At 34.9% G+C, this 19,403-nt stretch overlaps 1 protein-coding gene across 2 annotated transcripts in view; it reads right to left on the bottom strand.

The window, feature by feature from the left end:
- Positions 1–19,403, bottom strand: part of LOC136039828 (N-alpha-acetyltransferase 60-like) — a 44,868-nt gene that overhangs the window by 18,644 nt on the left and 6,821 nt on the right. Inside the window, exons 2-3 of one of the 2 annotated variants that reach the window (XR_010620566.1) lie at positions 11,424–11,588; positions 6,272–6,424 (exon numbers count right to left, since the gene is read on the bottom strand). Coding sequence is in view for 1 of the 2 variants with exons in the window: in XM_065723734.1 (XP_065579806.1) it covers positions 6,198–6,424; positions 11,424–11,588 (392 nt within the window). In the remaining variant the exon portion in view is untranslated. Of the gene's footprint in view, positions 1–6,197; positions 6,425–11,423; positions 11,589–19,403 lie in introns of both variants that reach the window. The other variant, XM_065723734.1, reaches the window with a different exon arrangement.

Consider the following 19,403-nt stretch of genomic DNA (forward strand, 5'->3'; position numbering starts at 1 on the left):
AAATCAATATCGTTAGTCCGGGCAATAAATTATTTTTTTGGTCAATTTCTTTACTTTTCGAAAGCAGAAAATATCTTAATTTGGAGTGCATGAAAATTCTTTAGAATGTGTAAGATCTTACCTCTCAAAGAACTCTCAGTATGTTTCAATTAATTTTACTTCTGCTTCACTTTGTTGTATCGAAAGGTACAACAAACCTTTCTTTGTACCTCGTCAACAAGCAAGTCAACAAGCATTCGTAACGTCAACAAGCAGCACGTCAACAAGCGTGGTCAATTCGTGCTTGGTCAACAAGCACGGTTTTGCTGACCAGGAAAAATTTGAAATTAGTCTTTGTTGATTAAAAAAGATCGTATTTGTTTTTATTTCTCTCATAAGAGGGGTTTAGATCGCAAATAAAATCTCCGAAGATAGAGCTATTTAAGGCCTCTTTTTGAAGAAAATTGCTACGTCTACGTACTTTTGTAACAGGGCCCAAGCACGGGGCCCTGTGCTTGCAATACTTTTTTTTTAATTTATAAAAAAATACATCGATCAAACCGTAACTTATAGAAACAAGGAAAATCACTTTTTTGCAGGAGAAGCATCTTTTCTTTTTCTTCTCTGCTGGTAGTGGGGCACTGAAACATCAGCGTCAATTGAATTGACGCTTATAGTTTTAAAATCCTATTTTCATATGTTAAATCGCCAAAGATCTGACTCTTTTTAAGTTCCCCATTCTCTTTGGATTAAAATTAAAATTTTCTTCCAGCAGACATTGTTTGAATTTATCACTGCCATATTATGACTTACTCAATTATGGTATTTTCAATTAAAAAACGTAGAGGTGTCGTCGGTGAGTTTCTAAGGAACCCAGTATTGAAGTCCCATTTTTTATGTTATCTTTGTGGAACCGCTCAAGCACGGCCCTGTTGACCAGGAAACATTTGAAATTAGTCGTTGTTGATTAGATATAGATCGTATTTGTTCTTATTTCTCTCATAAGAAGGGTTTAGATTGCAAATAAATTTTCCGGAGATAGAGCTCTTTAAGGGCTCTTTTTGAAGGAAACTGCTACGTCTACGTACCTTTGTAATTGATAAAATCCAATATTTAATGTAAATTTTTTGACAAAAAGTGCTACGTCGTTTACAGCATCATAATCATAGGTTATAATCATAAGAGATGTAAAAGTACCTCTATGAAGTTACTCTATGATGTTCAGTTCCATAAATATCGGATTTCATTGCTGCCAACTTTTTAGACTTCTGTACGTACTTTTCAGCTTTACCTGTATGGGTTCTTTGCTAAATCCTCGCAGATGCCTTGACTTTTTTATGGCTTTCGTCACTCTAGTATTTATAATGAACTATACCGATTTCATGTATAATTACATAAAAAAACTAGTTTTTTAACTGAAAGTAAGGAGCGACATTAAAACTTAAAACGAACAGAAATTATTCCGTATATGAAATGGGTTGTCCCCTCCGCAATCCCTCGCTCTTTACACTAAAGCTTTTAATTGTTTTAAAAAGCAGAATTGTGGCAAAGAGTCAAACTTTAGCGTAAAGAGCGAGGGATTGCGGAGGGGACAACCCATTTCATATACGGAGTAATTTCTGTTCGTTTTAAGTTTTAATGTCGCTCCTTACTTTCAGTTAAAAAAAACTAGTTTTTTTTATGTAATTTCTGAACGTTTTTGAATTAATACATGTTTGATTTTGGCTCTCTACACATAAATTAATAAAATGAAATTTGCATATTAATTCCTTTTTTGGCTAAATGGCTTTCTCTTAGTTTTGATCAGACGATTTTGAGAAATAAGAGATGGGGAAGGAGGCCTAATTGCCATGCAATTTTTCAGTTACATAAAAAGGCAACTATAAATTTTTATTTTTCACGAATTTTTTTATTAGTAAAAATATACGTAACTTAAGAATTAACTTACGTAACAAACTTTTATATTCTTTAATTCTTATTATGTATATGGGGGGGGGGTTGTACCCTCGTTAATACCTCGTTCTTTAGGCTACACTAAATCGTAAGTTTTGTCCCAATTCTTTAAGAATGACCCCTGAATCAGAAAGGCCGTAGAATAAATAGTTGAAATTACTAAAAATACTATAGCATAAAGAGCGAGGTATTTATCTCCTCCTAAATACCTCGCTCTTTATACTAAAGTATTTTTAGAACCCCTCATATGCGTAATAATCTCTGTTCGTTTCAAGTTTCAATGCTACTCTTTACTTTCAATTAAAAAAACTTTTCCATGTTTATTTTTTCATTGTTTTTTTTAGTAATTTTAGAAAATCCTGCACCCTTTTCGTTGAATTTTTGTTCCCCCATGATATATTTCTCCAAGGAAAGATCCTCCCACATAGCCCCCTCCCCTCAACCCCACCCCCAAAACCAAAAAAAAATCCCCTGAAAACGACTGTACACTTCCCAATAACCATTATTATATGTAAACACTGGTCGAAGTTTGTAACTTGCAGCCCCTCCCCCAGGGACTGTGGGGGAGTAAGTCATTCCCAAAGACATAGTTATTATGGTTTTTGAATATGCAGAACAAAATGGCTATCTCAAAATTTTGATCTGTTGAATTTGGAGAAAAAATGAGCGTGGGAGGAGGCCTAGGTGCCCTCCAATTTTTTGGTCACTTAAAAAGGGCACTAGAACTTTTCATTTCCGTTAGAATGAGCCCTCTTGCAACATTCTAGGACCACTTGGTCGATACGATGACCCCTGGGAAAAAATAAAAATAAATAAATAAATAAAAATAAACACGCACCCGTGATTTGTCTTCTGGCAAAAAATGCGAAATCCCACATTTTTGTAGATTGGACCTTGAAATTTTTTCTATAAGGTTCTCTGATACGCTGAATGCGATGGTGTGATTTTCGTTAAGATCCTATGATTTTTAGGGGGTGTTTCCCCCTATTTTCCAAAATAAGGCAAATTTTCTCAGGCTCGTAACTTTTGATGACAAAGACTAAATTTGATGAAACTTATATATTTAAAATCAGCATGAAAATCTGGTTCTTTTGATATATCTTTTAGCATCGAAGCTCCGTTTTTTAGAGTTTCGTTTACTATTGAGCCGTATCGCTCCTTAATACAGTTCGTTACCACGAACTGTTTGATACAGCTTGAGTTGACAACTGATTTGTGGTATTCTTTTATTATTAACTTTTATACATCTTTCTAAAATTCAACTAATTAGATCAAGTTTTCAATTTGAATAAAATTTTATACCCTAGGTAAATGATAAATTCAAAAATAAAACTAAATTTCCTTAGCACAACCATTGAGAGGCTAGGTATAATTAGAAAAAATATTATTTTTTCTTTCTTTTAATTTGTGTCTTTCTTAACCTAAACTTTTCCATTGCTCCTTGTTTAAATTTGCTCACTACTAGTTTTGTGGTTTGTTCTTCTCATTTTTTTCAAAAATAATTGAAAACAGGAACAAGTCTATAATTTTTTCGTAGTTGAAATAGTAAGAGACGAATCTCGAAGAATCATAGAGCTAAATAAATTAAATATGACCCCATACCCCAGAAAAGTAACTTTCTGACCTCAGCTTGGAAATACTTGACTTGGAAATATCTACCGGTGCAACCCAGATGATATCATTGAAAATGTACGATATTTGGCAAATGATCTTTTTAATTTAGAAGCATTTGCAAATAGATGTTGCAGAATGCAAAATTTAAAGGCTTAGTAGAACTTCCGTTTGATAAACGCCGACTCACTAGAGACTACAATTAATCCCACTAAGAACCCATTGCCAACCTAACTACCCGACCTTTTCCTACCCCATCCCATTCAATTCAGACCTTCACTCTACTCCCTCTCATGAAATTTCCACTTTCTTGAAATATTTTCTAACAGCCTCTTTCCTAGATGCTTGTTAGATGTCAATTTCAAAGGCACCTATAAGTCTCAGCCTGCTTTCAAAGTGAAAGATTCCTCTTATCTTTTACCTAATGGTTTGGTGTGGCATGGACCTCGGTACCCATTTTCCAGCATTTCCAGCATTCATTACTCTGAAGTAAAGATACTAAGTGAGCAAACTAATAAATTTGAATCTCCCTTATGTTTTTAAAGTGAATTACACGCAAGAAAGGAGCTCTTTCAAACCTGAAACCCTTACAATATGTCCAAGTTCTTCCAGTTTTCTTCATATTCACCTTTTTTATAGGGGTTTGACACCCCCCCCCCATCCCCTGCAGCATAAACTTAGGCGTACCTACCTGGTGTTATACATATATCTCTTAAAATAAATTCTTATATTTATTTACAAAGAATAAAAAAGGACTTAAACAGATTAATTTTAGTATTATTCTGCTTTAATTAGGAGTACAAATATAATAATCTTCCAAAATAAGTGCAAAGTTTTTCCTACTACTAAGTCCAAATATGCACAGCAATATATAAATTTTGACAGCGGTGATCTCAACAGTAAAAACGAAGCAGTTCACTTTTGATATTTTGAGACATATGAAAACTCAAGGCAATTAGTAAAAATTACTGTATTTACATATTCAATGCAAATACAAAATACAATTTATTTTAATTAAACAATAAATCTGACTTTGGAATCATACCGTGAATCAGGAAAATACTATTGATTCTAATGCCAATTTTGATTCTAAAAAAATCTGCAATTTTACCATTGATTTTCTATCACTAATTTCCGCTACAAAGATGGTTTGTTTGGAAATTCGAATAATTCTTTAAAGAATTATCCGAATATACTATTGCTTGTACTATTTGACAAGTGAAGATCAGTGTTAATGATAATGGCGCTAGCTAACTGATTTCAGAAATTACAGAGTTTAGATAGATTTAGAGGAATTGTAAAGAGACTTGCTTCGACTCGTAGTACACCTCAAAAAGATGTATTACAATGAATGCTTGCACACTGAAATTTCCAAGTGACATTTATCACACTCAAACTAAATGCTTCTGCAGCTCAGTTAAAAGTCTATGAGTCTGATAGGCAGAAGGTTGATATCGGATGTAATGAACTGTTATATTTGAAAGCAGGCAGCAAAATAAGCTTCGCTCCCAACTCCCACTCAGCCTAAAAAATTACTTTTGTTTTTAAGTGTGCGCCAATGTAAATTTAAAATTAAAGTTTAAAATTTTGTTAATTAAAGTTTCAACGCAATAGAGTCGATGTTCCAGTGCGATTTCTGTTTTTGAAAAGTTAACTAAACGCTGCATGTCCACGAAGCTTAGCATTAAAGAGGAAAGTACAGTTATGACTATATAAGTGAAGCCCCACAAGTTGCCGCTGCAAAAGGGGATGACTTATAAGGAAAGGCTTCTATCCCTGAGCCAACATTTACCAAATGCATTAGACTATCACCTTCGGCCAATTATTAGATAATTTACCCTGACCTTAACGCCTTAAAACGGGTAAAGAAATTGAGAGTGGAAGTACTATCCTATATAATGTGAATCCCTTCGTATTATGCTTGGTCAGAAGGCTATAATATATTTTCCTATCTAGGAGCTATTCTATGCCCACCACAACACAATCAGAAATCGTCTCCCAAGAGAGAAAAGCCAGAAGGTCCCATTAATCGCGCTATTTTACTTGAAAACAGAAAGATATAACAGAGGGTTTTTAACAGTCATTCAATACTAAATTTTAAGTTTAGCTCCTCTTTAATTTTTTTTTTACCCCACTTAAGACTCTAAATTATCGCTTGCTTTTTATTGATCTTTTATCTTCAAAATCTTTCTCTATCTTTGGATTAGGTTGAAGTTTATTACCATAAGTGTTTGGTAAACTGTATTTCTAGCCTTTTTGCATTAACTTTAATTGCTGACCTTTATTATTGTTTCGTCTTGAGTTTGTATAATTTACACACTTCTGTGCAAGCATGCGCGCAAAGATTTCATTGGTTTAGGTCTGTGATGTATTTTCATAAGTAAGTCAAATTATCCATGAAGTATTTGCTAGAAAGGGAAGCCAATAGCCATAGCTTTTAAAGTCTAAATGGTCCCTGTGTTAAAGTTTATGCCAGTAATAACCACAAAAAGCATAATTCTGCCTGATTGGTTCTTCCGTGTGAAATTTTAAGTCAGAACAAAGAACACAAAGTTTTAAACTAACAACATTTTTACAATTAATTTCTCTGTTTCTCTAAGGTATCCCTTTTTCGTGATTAAAAGTATATTAGTCAAAAGCAGAAAGATACAAACCTGAAATTTCTTTTTTCATAGAACCGTAAAGCTTTGTCATTAGTTGCAAGTACATGCAAATAGACGACCTTCACCTTTTTCATTTCTTGTGCAGTCAAGTGACGTAAGAAAGTGTCAAGAAGAAGGGAAGCTATTCCACATCTTCGATATTCTTCCATCACTCCCAAAGCAAGAATGTAAGCAACATCAGCATTGTAAATAAGCCCATAGTCAAGCAAGCTACTATCCTGAAATTTTCAGTAGAATTAATTAGCCACGATGTTATAAAACAAGAATCAGAAGTATCATTGGGGTCTAGGTTGCTTCAGCCATATTTTTATGAGTGTCTAGCTAGCAGCATTAAAGAGACAAGACAGAGAGACAGAGAGACAGAGCAAGAGAGACAGAGCAAGAGAGAGAGAGAGAGAGAGAGAGAGAGAGAGAGAGAGAGAGAGAGAGAGAGAGAGAGAGAGAGAGAGAGAGAGAGGTTTATTTGCACAAAGAATCGTAGCTCAATGGCTAAATTTGTGTTGTAATTAAATAGAAAAAAAAAGTTTTTTGAAATGAAAGTAAGGAGCGACATTAAAACTTAAAACGAACAGAAATTACTCCGTATATGAAAGGGGCTTTTCCTCCTCGACAACCCGCTCCTTGCGCTAAAGTTTGATTCTTTCTCGCAACTCTACTTTTTAAAACAATAAAAAACTTTAGCGTAAGGAGCGGGGTGTCGAGGAGGAAAAGCCCCTTTCATATACGGAGTAATTTCTGTTCGTTTTAAGTTTTAATGTCGCTCCTTACTTTCATTTCAAAAAACTTGTTTTTTTTTATCTAATTTCTGAAAGTTTTTGAATTAATGCATGTCTGATTTTGGCTCTCCGTACATAAATTATTAAAATGAAATTTGCATATTAATTCTTTTTTTGGCTAAATGGCTTTCTCTTAGTTTTGATCAGACGATTTTGAGAAATAAGGGGTGGGAAGGAGGCCTAGTTGCCCTCCAATTTTTCGGTTACTTAAAAAGGCAACTAGATCTCTTAATTTTTAACGAACGTTTTTATTAGTAAAAAAATACGTAACTTAAGAATTAACTTACGTAACAAACTTTTATATTCTTATATTTTTGGTTATATATATGAGAGGGTTGGTCCCCTCGTTAATACCTTGCTCTTCACACTAAATCTTGTTTTGTCCCAATTCTTTAAGAATGACCCCTGAATCAGAAAGGCCGTAGAATAAATAGTTGAAATTACTTTAAAAAAATTTAGCATAAAGAGCGAAGTATTTATCTCCTTCTAAATACCTCGGTCTTTATGCTAAAGTATTTTTAGAACCCCTCATATGCGTAATAATCTCTGTTCGTTTTAAGTTTTAATGCTTCTCCTTACTTTCAATTGAAAAAAGTTTTTCATGTTTATATTTTCATTGTTTTTTTTTATAGTAATGCTAGAAAGTCCTGCGCCCTTTTCATTGAATTTCTCTTCCCCTATGAAATATTCCTCCAAGGAAAGATCCTCCCATATAGCCCCCTCCCCTGAACCCCACACCGAAACCAAAAAATCCCCCTGATAACGTCGGTACACTTCCCAGTAACTATTACTGTGTGTAAACATTGGTCAAAGTTTGTAACTTGCAGTCCCTCCCCCAGAGACTGTGGGGGGTAAGTCATCCCCAAAGACATAGTTATTATAGTTTTCGACTACGCGGAACAAAATGGCTATCTCAAAATTTTGATCCGTTGACTTTGGGAAAAAAATGAGCGTGGGAGGGGGCCTAGGTGCCCTCCATTTTTTTGGTCACTTAAAAAGGGCACTAGAACATTTTATTTCCGTTAGAATGAGCCCTCTTGCAATACTCTAGGACCACTTGGTCGATACGATGACCCCTGGGAAAAAAAAAACAAAAAAAAAACAAATAAACACGCACCCGTGATTTGTCTTCTGGCAAAAAATACGAAATTCCTCATTTTTGTAAATTGGACCTTGCAATTTTTTCTATAGGGTTCTCTGATACGCTAAATGCGATGGTGCGATTTTCGTTAAGATCCTATGACTTTTAGGGGAAGTTACCGCCTATTTTCCAAAATAAGGCAAATTTTCTCAGGCTCGTAACTTTTGATGACAAAGACTAAATTTGATTTATAGCATCGAAATTCCATTTTTTAGAGTTTCGTTTACTATTGAGCCGGGTCGCTCCTTACTACAGTTCGCTACCACGAACTGTTTGAAACAAAACATGTCATTATACACTATTATGTAATGACGTAAAAAAAGGGCCCAAAAGAGTTCTACTAACGATTTGTTCGAGCGCACCCATGCAGGATGGGTGCTCATAGCATTGGTATCCCCAAAGAAGACTATGGATGTTGCACCCGAAGCGAAGCATTTTTGAAAGTTTGCAGTATGCGTTAGCTTTATAGGTCAAACTGATAAAATGGGTAGTGAGTGTGCAATCATGTTAGCAAAGGACAGCTAGTATTTTCACCTCATTCACAGCAGGGAGAGGAACCTTAGGGGTAGAGGTGAAGTCTCTCTTTAGCAGGTTGAGTCCAAGTATTTTTTACTTGACCGAGTTGTTAGTCAATTTAAAATCAGAACACAGTAAACCTGGTAGATCGAAAATGATTTCGGGAAACGGCTTTGTGGGCACATAATTTAGTCAAGTAAGAGCGAAAAATCGTCGTAAAATTTGTATTAATTGTTTTGTTCTACAAGCAAGTAGTTGATGCTAGTAAGAAACATTATTCCTGCCTGTTTGGTCTGCTGAGGGACACCACAGGTTTTCTCACTCCGTTGTGAATCACAGCATTTTTGGTTTGCACCCATTCGTTTCACGTTTAGGCAGGCTACTAAATGTGACATCAACTCCAAAAAATGGATTGATAGCTACAAAGTCAACAAAACAGCCTAGCCTTTCAAGTCAATTTAGGACCTGATCGAATATTCTGAGGAAGGCAAATAGACAACCCACATTTAAAAAGTCCGCCACGTTCATATTTGCCAATATCCTCAGTTACTTGTTCGAGAAGGTGCCGCAAGAGCTCCAAGAACTGATTATAAGAGCCCAGAGTAGAAAGGCTACAAACAAAGCGATTTCATATGTTATCTTTTCAGAGGTTTCACCTGGAATGAAATGCGTCAGTCTTCAATTTCTTACTTTTAGTGTACACCCCCAATTCAAAGAGAGCTATTGGACCTCCGCAGGGGCAACCTTCAAGAAAAGAGAATTCCCCCCAAGAGGCAATGGATGGGAAAGAAGTACAGACAGACGTGGGAATTGCAATACCGTCACTGGATCCCACTATAATATCATTATCATCCGATATCAAGGTACTGGTTTTATCGAGATCTTCAATCATTACTTTGATTCAGCAGTGACACTTCACGCGCTCAGTATTGAGCAGGGGCTCAAACTTTTCACAGCCATAAGATTTGCACTTCTAACCCTGAACACTATTAGGCTTCTTTTGGTCGCTCCTTAACTTTCCTTGCCACTCGAGTAAAGACGACTATGTTCAAAGAACATGGCCTTAATAGTGAGGACAAATCAACTGTCTGCTGTATTGGCTGATAACCAGTCTTTGTTGAAATTACACTGAGGTATTTGGAGTACAATTTTTTCCTCAACGCGCACAAAAGAAACTCTGGAACAAAACAAGAAACGTTGGAAAATTAGGTTCCCTATGCCAAGGGGCTTTAGCGGAATTGCCTATTCTTAGTTATTAAATTTCAGTCATTTAGAAAGTGTTAGAATAATTTTCTTTATCTTGATAAAGATGAGAACAATAGACCAAAAGCTAATCCAGGTACATTTTCCTTAGAAAGCAAATCAGAAATTTACAGTTATTCTACAATTGTGTCTTATAATGTAACCTACACTTTAACTTTGACAAGCAATTGTGGGTTTAACATTTACCAGGGTGTTAGGCCTTGAAAAAGTAGGAAAGTATTCATTTTAATACTGCACCCTTCAGACTGTAAATATTAAGGTTCATATTCCCTACGTAATTTTGGTTTCTTATTTTAGTTCCCTCCTACGGTTTTAATATATCAACGGGTGACGAGAGTTTCACTATCATTCCATACCTGAGATTGAGTTTTATCCATCTAATGAACTACATTTTTCAAATTCGTCGAACATAGATTTTTAGGTAGAACATATGGAGAAAAGGCGTTAAAAATTGTTGAAAAGGGACAATTTTCTCATTTTTTAGGCATACTTAGATCGTTCTCCAATAAAAAGTTTGACCAATTTCACAATATCCCAAGTCTGTCACTAATGAACCTTGTGATATGAGTGTCTTGTCTTTTCAGTGTAAGTTTTAGCTGCAGACTTGTCGGAAAATCACTTGTTTCAGAGTGAACACATACCCTGAAGGTAAAATGCTGTGATTTACATTAAGACATTGAAAATGGTTGCACAGAACTACGAATACATATGAATTGTTACGTTTCATTTAATTTTTTTCTTTATAGTTTTGTTATTCAGTCTCTAACTTTTTATTTTATTTTAAGTGCATTGTCCAAGTCTTAAATTTCATCTTCTTTTATTCCCTTCTTACTAAGCTTTTTTTTTTATTGGTTTTAAAGGATATTCTAGGTAATGGTGTTAACAACAAACTTTCAGTACCTCTTAGTGCTTTCTTTGGTACATACTTTCAAATCCTCTACCAAAAACACGGACAATTTAATTAGAATCTTTTTTAATGACCCATTCTCTACCTATTGTTTCTTTGTTCCGCTAAATTTCAACACTGGTGATACAGGAACAATATCCACTAATTATGTTTTCTTCTTTATTATAACTGTTGTAACTACCATTGTTAAGCAGCATTCGTATACAGGTCTGGTTTGACTCATGTGCACAGACAAGTGTCTTTCTAGGTATCAATTCATAGGCAGTAGGGGGGGGGGGGGGTTACATGAAAAATTCGGCTCTTGGCTGCAAAAAGTACAACGCAGAATATAGTTCTAGATTACTGAGCTCAGTGTCTAGGATTTCAAATTCTACTAATTAGGAAACTTGTTTTTACATTATATTTATCATCTGTTCTTAAAAGTGGGTTTCACACATTTGTCTGGCTGGACTTCCCTGCCTAAGCAAGTGATGGGCCGGACAAAATTAATTAGATATATAAGTCTTGCTGAACCTGCATTTGAACGCTGCTTAACGAGTTTGGCGTTTCTGTTATAGTCTTGTATCCCCTGGACAGTTTTGAGATGAACATTATTCACTTAACTAAGATATTACCTCTTCATTCACTCTACTAGCTTCCTTGATTTCTGCTACAATTAATCCAATGATATTATTTGAATGGCAAGCAGCCAATGAGAAAAATTGAGGATTAGACAAAACATCGTTGTACCAGGTATTAGGATAATCTAAAGGAAACCACAGCTTACAGAGGGCCTTAACCTATAAATAAAAGAAAATAATTTTAAAATCTTTTAAAAATAAACTATACATTGTTGGAGACAAAGAACATAGAGTCAGAGCAAACACTGTTTTATAAATGAAAAAATGAAAAGAAAAACATAAACTCTCATTCTGCTTAATCAAGGTTAATTTTGGAGAAAGAAATGGATATAGCAGGACCCATTCACCAAAACGCATGAGGGAGGTGGTGGAGGAGGAAAATGATTACTTCAACTTTTTTAAATGATGATACCGAAAATTTCATTCTTGGGGTGAGGGTGAGAAAATTTTTCTGAATTTTGAAAATGCAAATGCAACACAATTTTTTTTTAATCTGTCACCCCCAACCGGCGCCCCTGATAAAATAGGAGATCATGATTAGAATACAGTGGTGCCAAAAGAGCACTTCGATTCTACTTATAAGGGAAGAATATTTCATTTTTCAAAATTGAGTGTGCAATATTCACAATAGTGCTATTATTGTTGACAAATAGTTTGTTCTGTGCAATATCAAACTAACCAGAATGACTGTCTCCCTAAGGGAGGGAGGGGAAGGTTATTATTGAGAAAGCACGCATTCGTAGCTTTGTAAATTAGGTCAGGTTGTAAGATATGGTGGGTGTCAGAACATGTTCAATATATATTAAACGGTAATTTTAAGCATCTTCTTCGAAATCTATCCTAAAGACTCATTTTATATGCAATGTGACTGTGAGACTAATTCTAATTGTTGAATTTGAATTGTTAAAGAAATGACCTAACTTTAATGAGCAACCAAAGGGAAATATAGATTTCTAAACTAACACAAAAAATAGTTTGAAAATTGGTAACGGGATAATGAATCAGAATCGAGATAACTGTACTTTTCCTAAGAATTCGAATCCTATCGGAAATCCATTACATTTTCCTGATTATTGCACAATTCCACTCCTTAATTTCGCTTTTTGTAAAAAAAAAACTGTAGCTCAAGCTCTCTGAAACTGCTTGTTGAATACAAACAAGAAAAAAATGGATGTAAGACATGGACAAAGCCAGGACATATAGTTCATTTCAGCACAGAAAGCATGTATTAAAAAAAAAAACTTTAGAGGGATAAGTCATTTATCCCATTTATCAAATTTGTTGATGATCAAATGTATCATCAACAAATTTGATATGATTCAAATTTGTTGATGATTGATGACCGTATGAGGATACGGTTGTTGAAACTTGCTTCAGAAATTTAGTAAGCAGATCTACGAGTATCCTCAATTAAATTGGAGATGAGGCCTTGGACTTAAAGTGACAGTAAACCCCTCTAAGTCCATGATACTGCCAATTTGTTTCCTCAAATTCTCACACTGTTTTGTTAATCTTATCCCTCATAAAATTTCTGTGTCCTCATTTAAACTACTTGGCGTAGCAATTTCTTCAAATTTAAAGAGGGATATCCACCTTAAAGACATCATCCATAGAGATAATGTGTCTATTGCCCTCCTTAAGCTCCTAAACAAATTTAACGTCCCCCCTTCCCACTCATTGAGGATACGTCTTTTGTTAAGTATTTAATAGAAACTTCTCAATACAAGACTATCTCCAATTTTTCCACATAAGTGTGACAAGTGTCATGACGCCATTGTAATTTTACTGCACGACATCATATGCAAAAACCAAAATTGAAGCTCTTAACGAATATTCTCAAACTTCTGACCCATCTAGATCGTTTTTTAGGCCAGATTATGCCAGGATGCCAATTTTTTCGAAAAAATATGGAGCCATTTTCGAGAAAAAAATAAATAAATACATATATATACAATTATTGCTCACTATTTTAAAAATTCAGTTAGGATGTCAAAGCATATACACACACACACACACATATATATATATATATATATATATATATATATATATATATATATATATATATATATATATAATATATATTCAAAGTCACCCTCTTTACACCCTCCCAAGAAGTTCAAAATTATCTTAAATCCTTCTTTACGCCCTCTTCCTACCTCTTTTGGAGACAACCATCTTTTTGTTTGGCCCTAGATGGTTGGCCATGTGGACAATCTTTGCCGACCTTTCACCCTTCATTAAAAACGTATTCTAGCCATCTCAATCTTTCTCTCATTATAGCCATAGAACCATATTTTTCATAGAGTTTTCTGTTTGAGATACTGTTAACCATACTGATACCCAAAAGAATCCATAGACAATTTCTCTGGCTAAATTGTAGCGAATCCTCATCTGTCTTTTGGAACACCCCACATTTCAGAACCATACTTGACCACTGTCGCCACTACAGCTTCTAAAGGTTTTATTCTTGGTTTGCAGACATATCTGACTATTCTTTCAGTTTCTTCAACTATGAAAAAACACCCTGGGACTTGGTTATTCTACTTTTAACATCGTCACTGCACCCAAAGTCTTTACCAAAAATACCACCTAGGTCAGTGAAACTGTCCACCTGATCAAACTTCTCGTTTTCCAACATCACCTCACCCCTCACCCTCACCGCCCTGGGGCTTAACTTGACATTACATCCAGCATCTTTACTAATGATACTACCCTAGTAATAGAAGCTATCCACTTGATTGATCTTCTTGTCACCCAACATCACAACTTTACCTTCATTTACTCTCAGTCTCAGCACCTTAGATTTCTTAACATTAATTTCTAATCTTATTATTGGACCTTAAACTCTCAACAACTCCAAGAAATCATTGATTTTGCAAAAGTTTTATCCAGGGTGCTCAAATCAAGCATGATCTAAGTCTAGGAAAATTTTACTTTTACCCTTTTATTTCATGCTCTCTCATTGCCTTTGCCATGTTCCCTAGGACTAAGTCTATCAAAACGATCTGTAGAAATGAGGATAGAATCCAATCCTGCTTAACTCCTGATTCAATAAAAAGCCAACTACTGACCTCCTTTCCTATCTTAAATGCACCACTGTTATTCTTGTACATAACACTAATCCCTTGAATGTATTTTTTTCTGGTATATCATACAAGGATAGGACCTATACTAAAGCTAATCTACCAGCTGACTCAAACACTATCCCATAATCTATAAAACTGAGGACTAAAGGGGTCTGATATCTCAGGCTCTTCTCAGTTATTAATCCAGTAGTAAAAATTTGATAAACGCATCCTCTCCCATTCCTAAAATAACACTAATCTTCTCCTAAGGCTTTATCTACAGGATCTCTTAAGTATAAAAAGCATCATCATACTAAGTAATTTACTTCCTACAGAAACCAAGCTAATGCCTCTGTAATTACAATGCTCACTCTTATCATGATTCTTATGGAGCGATTTAGCTAAAGTTTTCCTAAAATCGCTAAGTGCTTTCTCTTTTTCAAAAATAATTTTAATAATTTTAAACAATTTCACATCTACCGTTTATAACCTATTCACAGTCTCTGCACCTAGGGCCTTATTATTTATCATTCTTTTTAGTACTGTCTTTAAATCTTCTTCACAAAATAAATCTTCCTTCACTTTGAAAGTGTCTCTTTAACTCTTTCCTTGTCAAAAACAAGACAATCTTCTTATCTTTAACTCAGACAAGTTCGAATGGACTATTCTCTCTCAATTTTTTAACACACCAATACACACAATATTTCACTATTGTGACGTCTGGCCACATCTCCTAGATCTTCAGCAATTTTATCCATGTCCTCCATTATGCACATCCTTAATTCATATTTCTATGTTATTTTTTCGTTTGTTTAAATTTGTCTTATTTCCACATGATATAACCTTCAAACACCTCTTGTACAAGTCCCTCCTCTTCTCTGCTATACTTAAAGTATTTTCCCTAATATTACTAGCTGTATTCAGAACTTCCTCTTGATGACACTATTTGCTACGCCAGAAACTATTTTCCTACAATCATTCTATCTATCGTTTATATTGTCAAATTTTTTAGCTTTAAAACCTTTTGCTTAATATTCAACTTTTTCTGGAAAGCTTCTCTTTAATTTTCATCCTGAAGTCTAATAACATTACAGCTTCCAGGAAGATAGTTGTGCTTCCTGAATTCCAGCTTTAGAATTAACCCCAGACACTTCTAGATTGTGATCTATGTTTTTAACATGAAAGCAGCACTCTTATATACCCTAGTATTTTGTATTAATCCTGCCAGTCTTTGGTTTACAACTAAATAATCAACAAGATTGGCCACCTTACCACCATATGAGTGCCATGTTTAGCATCTACTGAAGATGAAAAATAAAGACATGGCTAGCACACAAATAGCGGAATTAGTATAGTGCCAATAAGGATTATAAGCATAAAATATCATTCTTCTATAGGGGAAAGGCACCATACAATTCGACAGTGCAATTTTGTAATCACTGTCGAAATCCCTGCACACTATATCATATTGAGGGTTTGAAAGAACGGGGGTAAATCTATTGGAAGTGAGGATGAATACTTTTGGGAAAATCTGGGAAAAAGAGATGGCGGGGGTACTTAATGAATGGGGTAAACTGGTGCTTCTTTTGCCAACACAGGTTTCCATCGCGATTTCATTTTTGGTGCACTCAATAAAAAGCGATCACCTAATTTGTGTTGATTACTTGACTGAAATGAGGCCGCCGGAATAGGCCTGGACTGACCAGGGAACCGACTCAGGGGGAACCAACACATGATAAATCTGCACATAAATTAAGATGATCAAAACAACATCCTGAGATAAAATGCCTTAAACATGTAAATACTGAAAACCATTTTTTTTTCCTACAAAAACCACTCTCGAAAAACCTGCATATAATATTATGTCCTTTATTGGCTAAGGACCTGCACGTAACTTTTTGTTGAACTATATTCTCGAAGACAATTAGCAGTTCATTTTCAGTTGGTTGAATGTCATGAAACTTATTCTCGCCAGTTAGACTTGTGTCAGCTAATTTAATACTTTCCTGAATCTCGTCATCAAGGATCATTCTCACACTGCATGCACTTTTTACGTCACTTAATGAGTTATAAATCTGATCACTCGGGGCTCGTATGGATTTATTCATTTCAGAGCTAAAGTGAGACGAGCGTAATTTCACGGGTGGCACGGGAGAAAGGATTCCCAACTGATTTAACTGCACTATTAGGGTGTCAATAGTTGCTGTTTTTCCGTCTGTTAAGTTCTAGATGTTATGTATAACTGATTGGAGTGATTTGTGGCCATTTCGTAGTAGTAACAGTTCATTCTGAATAGCTGAGAGTTGATTCTCAAGAACGGAACATCTGTTAGTTAAAGCTGAGATCTCACTAACGTGTTCAGAACAATTCGTGCATGGAGTTTTATCCTCACTACTGGACCTAGTTACATAGATAACTTCAAAGACCACACTGCCTTTCCATGACGAAAGTAAAACAGTTCAAAATAGGGATGATACCTTTTTATTGACAGTGAAATATAAAATTATTTAACTGGATATTTCGAACACATATACAGTGTTCATCATCAGCAGTAAAACTAAAAGACATGAATAAAAATAGACAAAATTTATACCTAATAAACTAATTACATATAGTTTATTGCTCTTATTTTTTTCAATGCAACAGCCGAGGCAAATCTCCTTGACCTTTTCGGTTCCGGTTCATTACCTCATTAAGAGGTAGTAATGCTTTGGCTAGTTTTTAAATTCTGGAAAGGATCGGACTTCCGTAGAGCAACAAAGTGGGGTTTATAAAATTCCATGTACTTGTGGAAGCTCTTATGTGGGACGTACTAACCAGAATTTAAGAACGAGATTGCTACAACATCATAATTCCATTTCATCGTCTTTAAAGCAAAATACCAAACCTGAAGATTTCACGTCGGCCCTCTCGGAGCATATCTTTAATTTTCCAAATCATTTTATTTTGTTTGAAAATGTTTCTTTGATTTCTAGGGACCAAGGTTTAAAGCAAACTTTCAGGGAAACAATCGAAATTAAAAAAAATTCTATTCAAGAATAATTCCATAAACACAGATACAGGTGAATTTGGATTGAACTCAATTTATGATAATTTACTGAGGTCAAATAAAGCAAATATCACTTCACCTAAGAGCTATGACCTCTGTCCACGTAATACGTCAGTTAAATCTAATGAACCGGAACCGAAAAGGTCAAGGAGATTTGCCTCGGCTGTTGCATTGAAAAAAATAAGAGCAATAAACTATATGTAATTAGTTTATTAGGTATAAATTTTGTTTATTTTTATTCATGTCTTTTAGTTTTACTGCTGATGATGAATACTGTATATGTGTTCGAAATATCCAGTTAAATAATTTTATATTTCACTGTCAATAAAAAGGTATCATCCCTATTTTGAACTGTTTTACTTTTGGACCTAGTTACTGTCTTAGTCTTGGGATTAAAAGTCCTTGGTGCGACTATGGGTGTGTTTTTGACAAAGGATCTAAGTCTAGGGCTTACTTCTGCAGTAGCTTTGCACGGAATTTTCATACCGCTAGTAATTGAAGGAGAAGTGGGGAAATCACAATTTAAGCACAACCATACCGGTAGCTTCTCCCTTGCTCCAAGCATGATTGTTCCACACTTAAGATACCACCATTTACTGTATTTAGTGCACTGAACCGTCCCACTTGTTTCTGGGTTTCTACACTCAGGACAGTAATATTTAGGCATAATTACTTGGAAACACTAATTGCTGTGCACTAGGCTGAAAGGGAGGAGGGCTACCTCAAACCTGACCAACCCTTCTTCACCTGTGGTAAAAACCAAAGAAATTCTCAACCGTCTGTGTGGAGGTTCAATATCCAAAATAATCATCATGATTATATTTATAAACGAAAATTATAGATTAGATACACAAATGTCAAACAACGCCACTGTGCGTAAATAAAATAGAATTTGAACAGCACCTCTCCACATCTAAGTCAGGTGAAGATTGTAACAATTTAATTGTGAACAAAAAAGAAAGCTTTGCTGGACCATTAAAGTAGAGAGAAAGTGGGCCATTCCAGATAGCATTAATAAAGACACCTATATCACACAATTGAATCACACATTATATTATAGAGACCTAGGTCACACAATTAAACTCCATATGATTATCCAATTTTGTCCTTATACTTGAGGCATTTTTTTTCAGTTTTTGGCTTCCACTATCTGAATTGTATCTTACACATTTAAAAAAGTTGAAGAGAAACCAAAAAATTAAAAAATAGGCATGTCAAATCCATCAGGATCCCCCCACAAGTATTTCCCAAGTATTTTGACATGTGTCGAATTGGGTTCCAACTTACGTTGAAAACAGGTAACTATTTGTTCTTTTGATTTTGTAGATGAAATAGCTCCAACTAAAAACTTCACACTTCTAATCAAACAGTTAGATTCATAGATATTTTTTTACATACTGAAACTCTTTTCAAAGCAAAAGTCTTTAAATTAAGCCTTCTAGAGTGGAAAAAGTGTTGCTTTTTTTTACAAAAATTGTGAAACCATCAGCACTTTTACCCTAGACGGCCTTAGCACTTTTACCTGTGGGTTATTGCAAACTGAATAAGCAACATGAAAACATTTGGTTAGTCAAGCATAAATGAATACTATTTACTGTCAATCAAATAATTCTAATCAACAACCATAATCCCTCTGTGATGTACTTCATCAATTGATGGTTGAGAATCATAATCTACGTTTATAAATACTGTGATACAGAACATTTTTAGGTAAATTAGGTTTGACCGCTGTTGTCATGCTTTTTTTAAGTTAATTCTTTTAATCCTGCCTCCTCTCCCCTCAGTGGTACCAACATCTTGAAATATACAAAACTATTAGTTGTATTTATGTACCACCTACACTTATTAAGCAGTTAA

The sequence above is a fragment of the Artemia franciscana genome, chromosome 20 (assembly GCF_032884065.1).
Source record: "Artemia franciscana chromosome 20, ASM3288406v1, whole genome shotgun sequence".
Lineage (NCBI taxonomy): Eukaryota > Metazoa > Arthropoda > Branchiopoda > Anostraca > Artemiidae > Artemia > Artemia franciscana.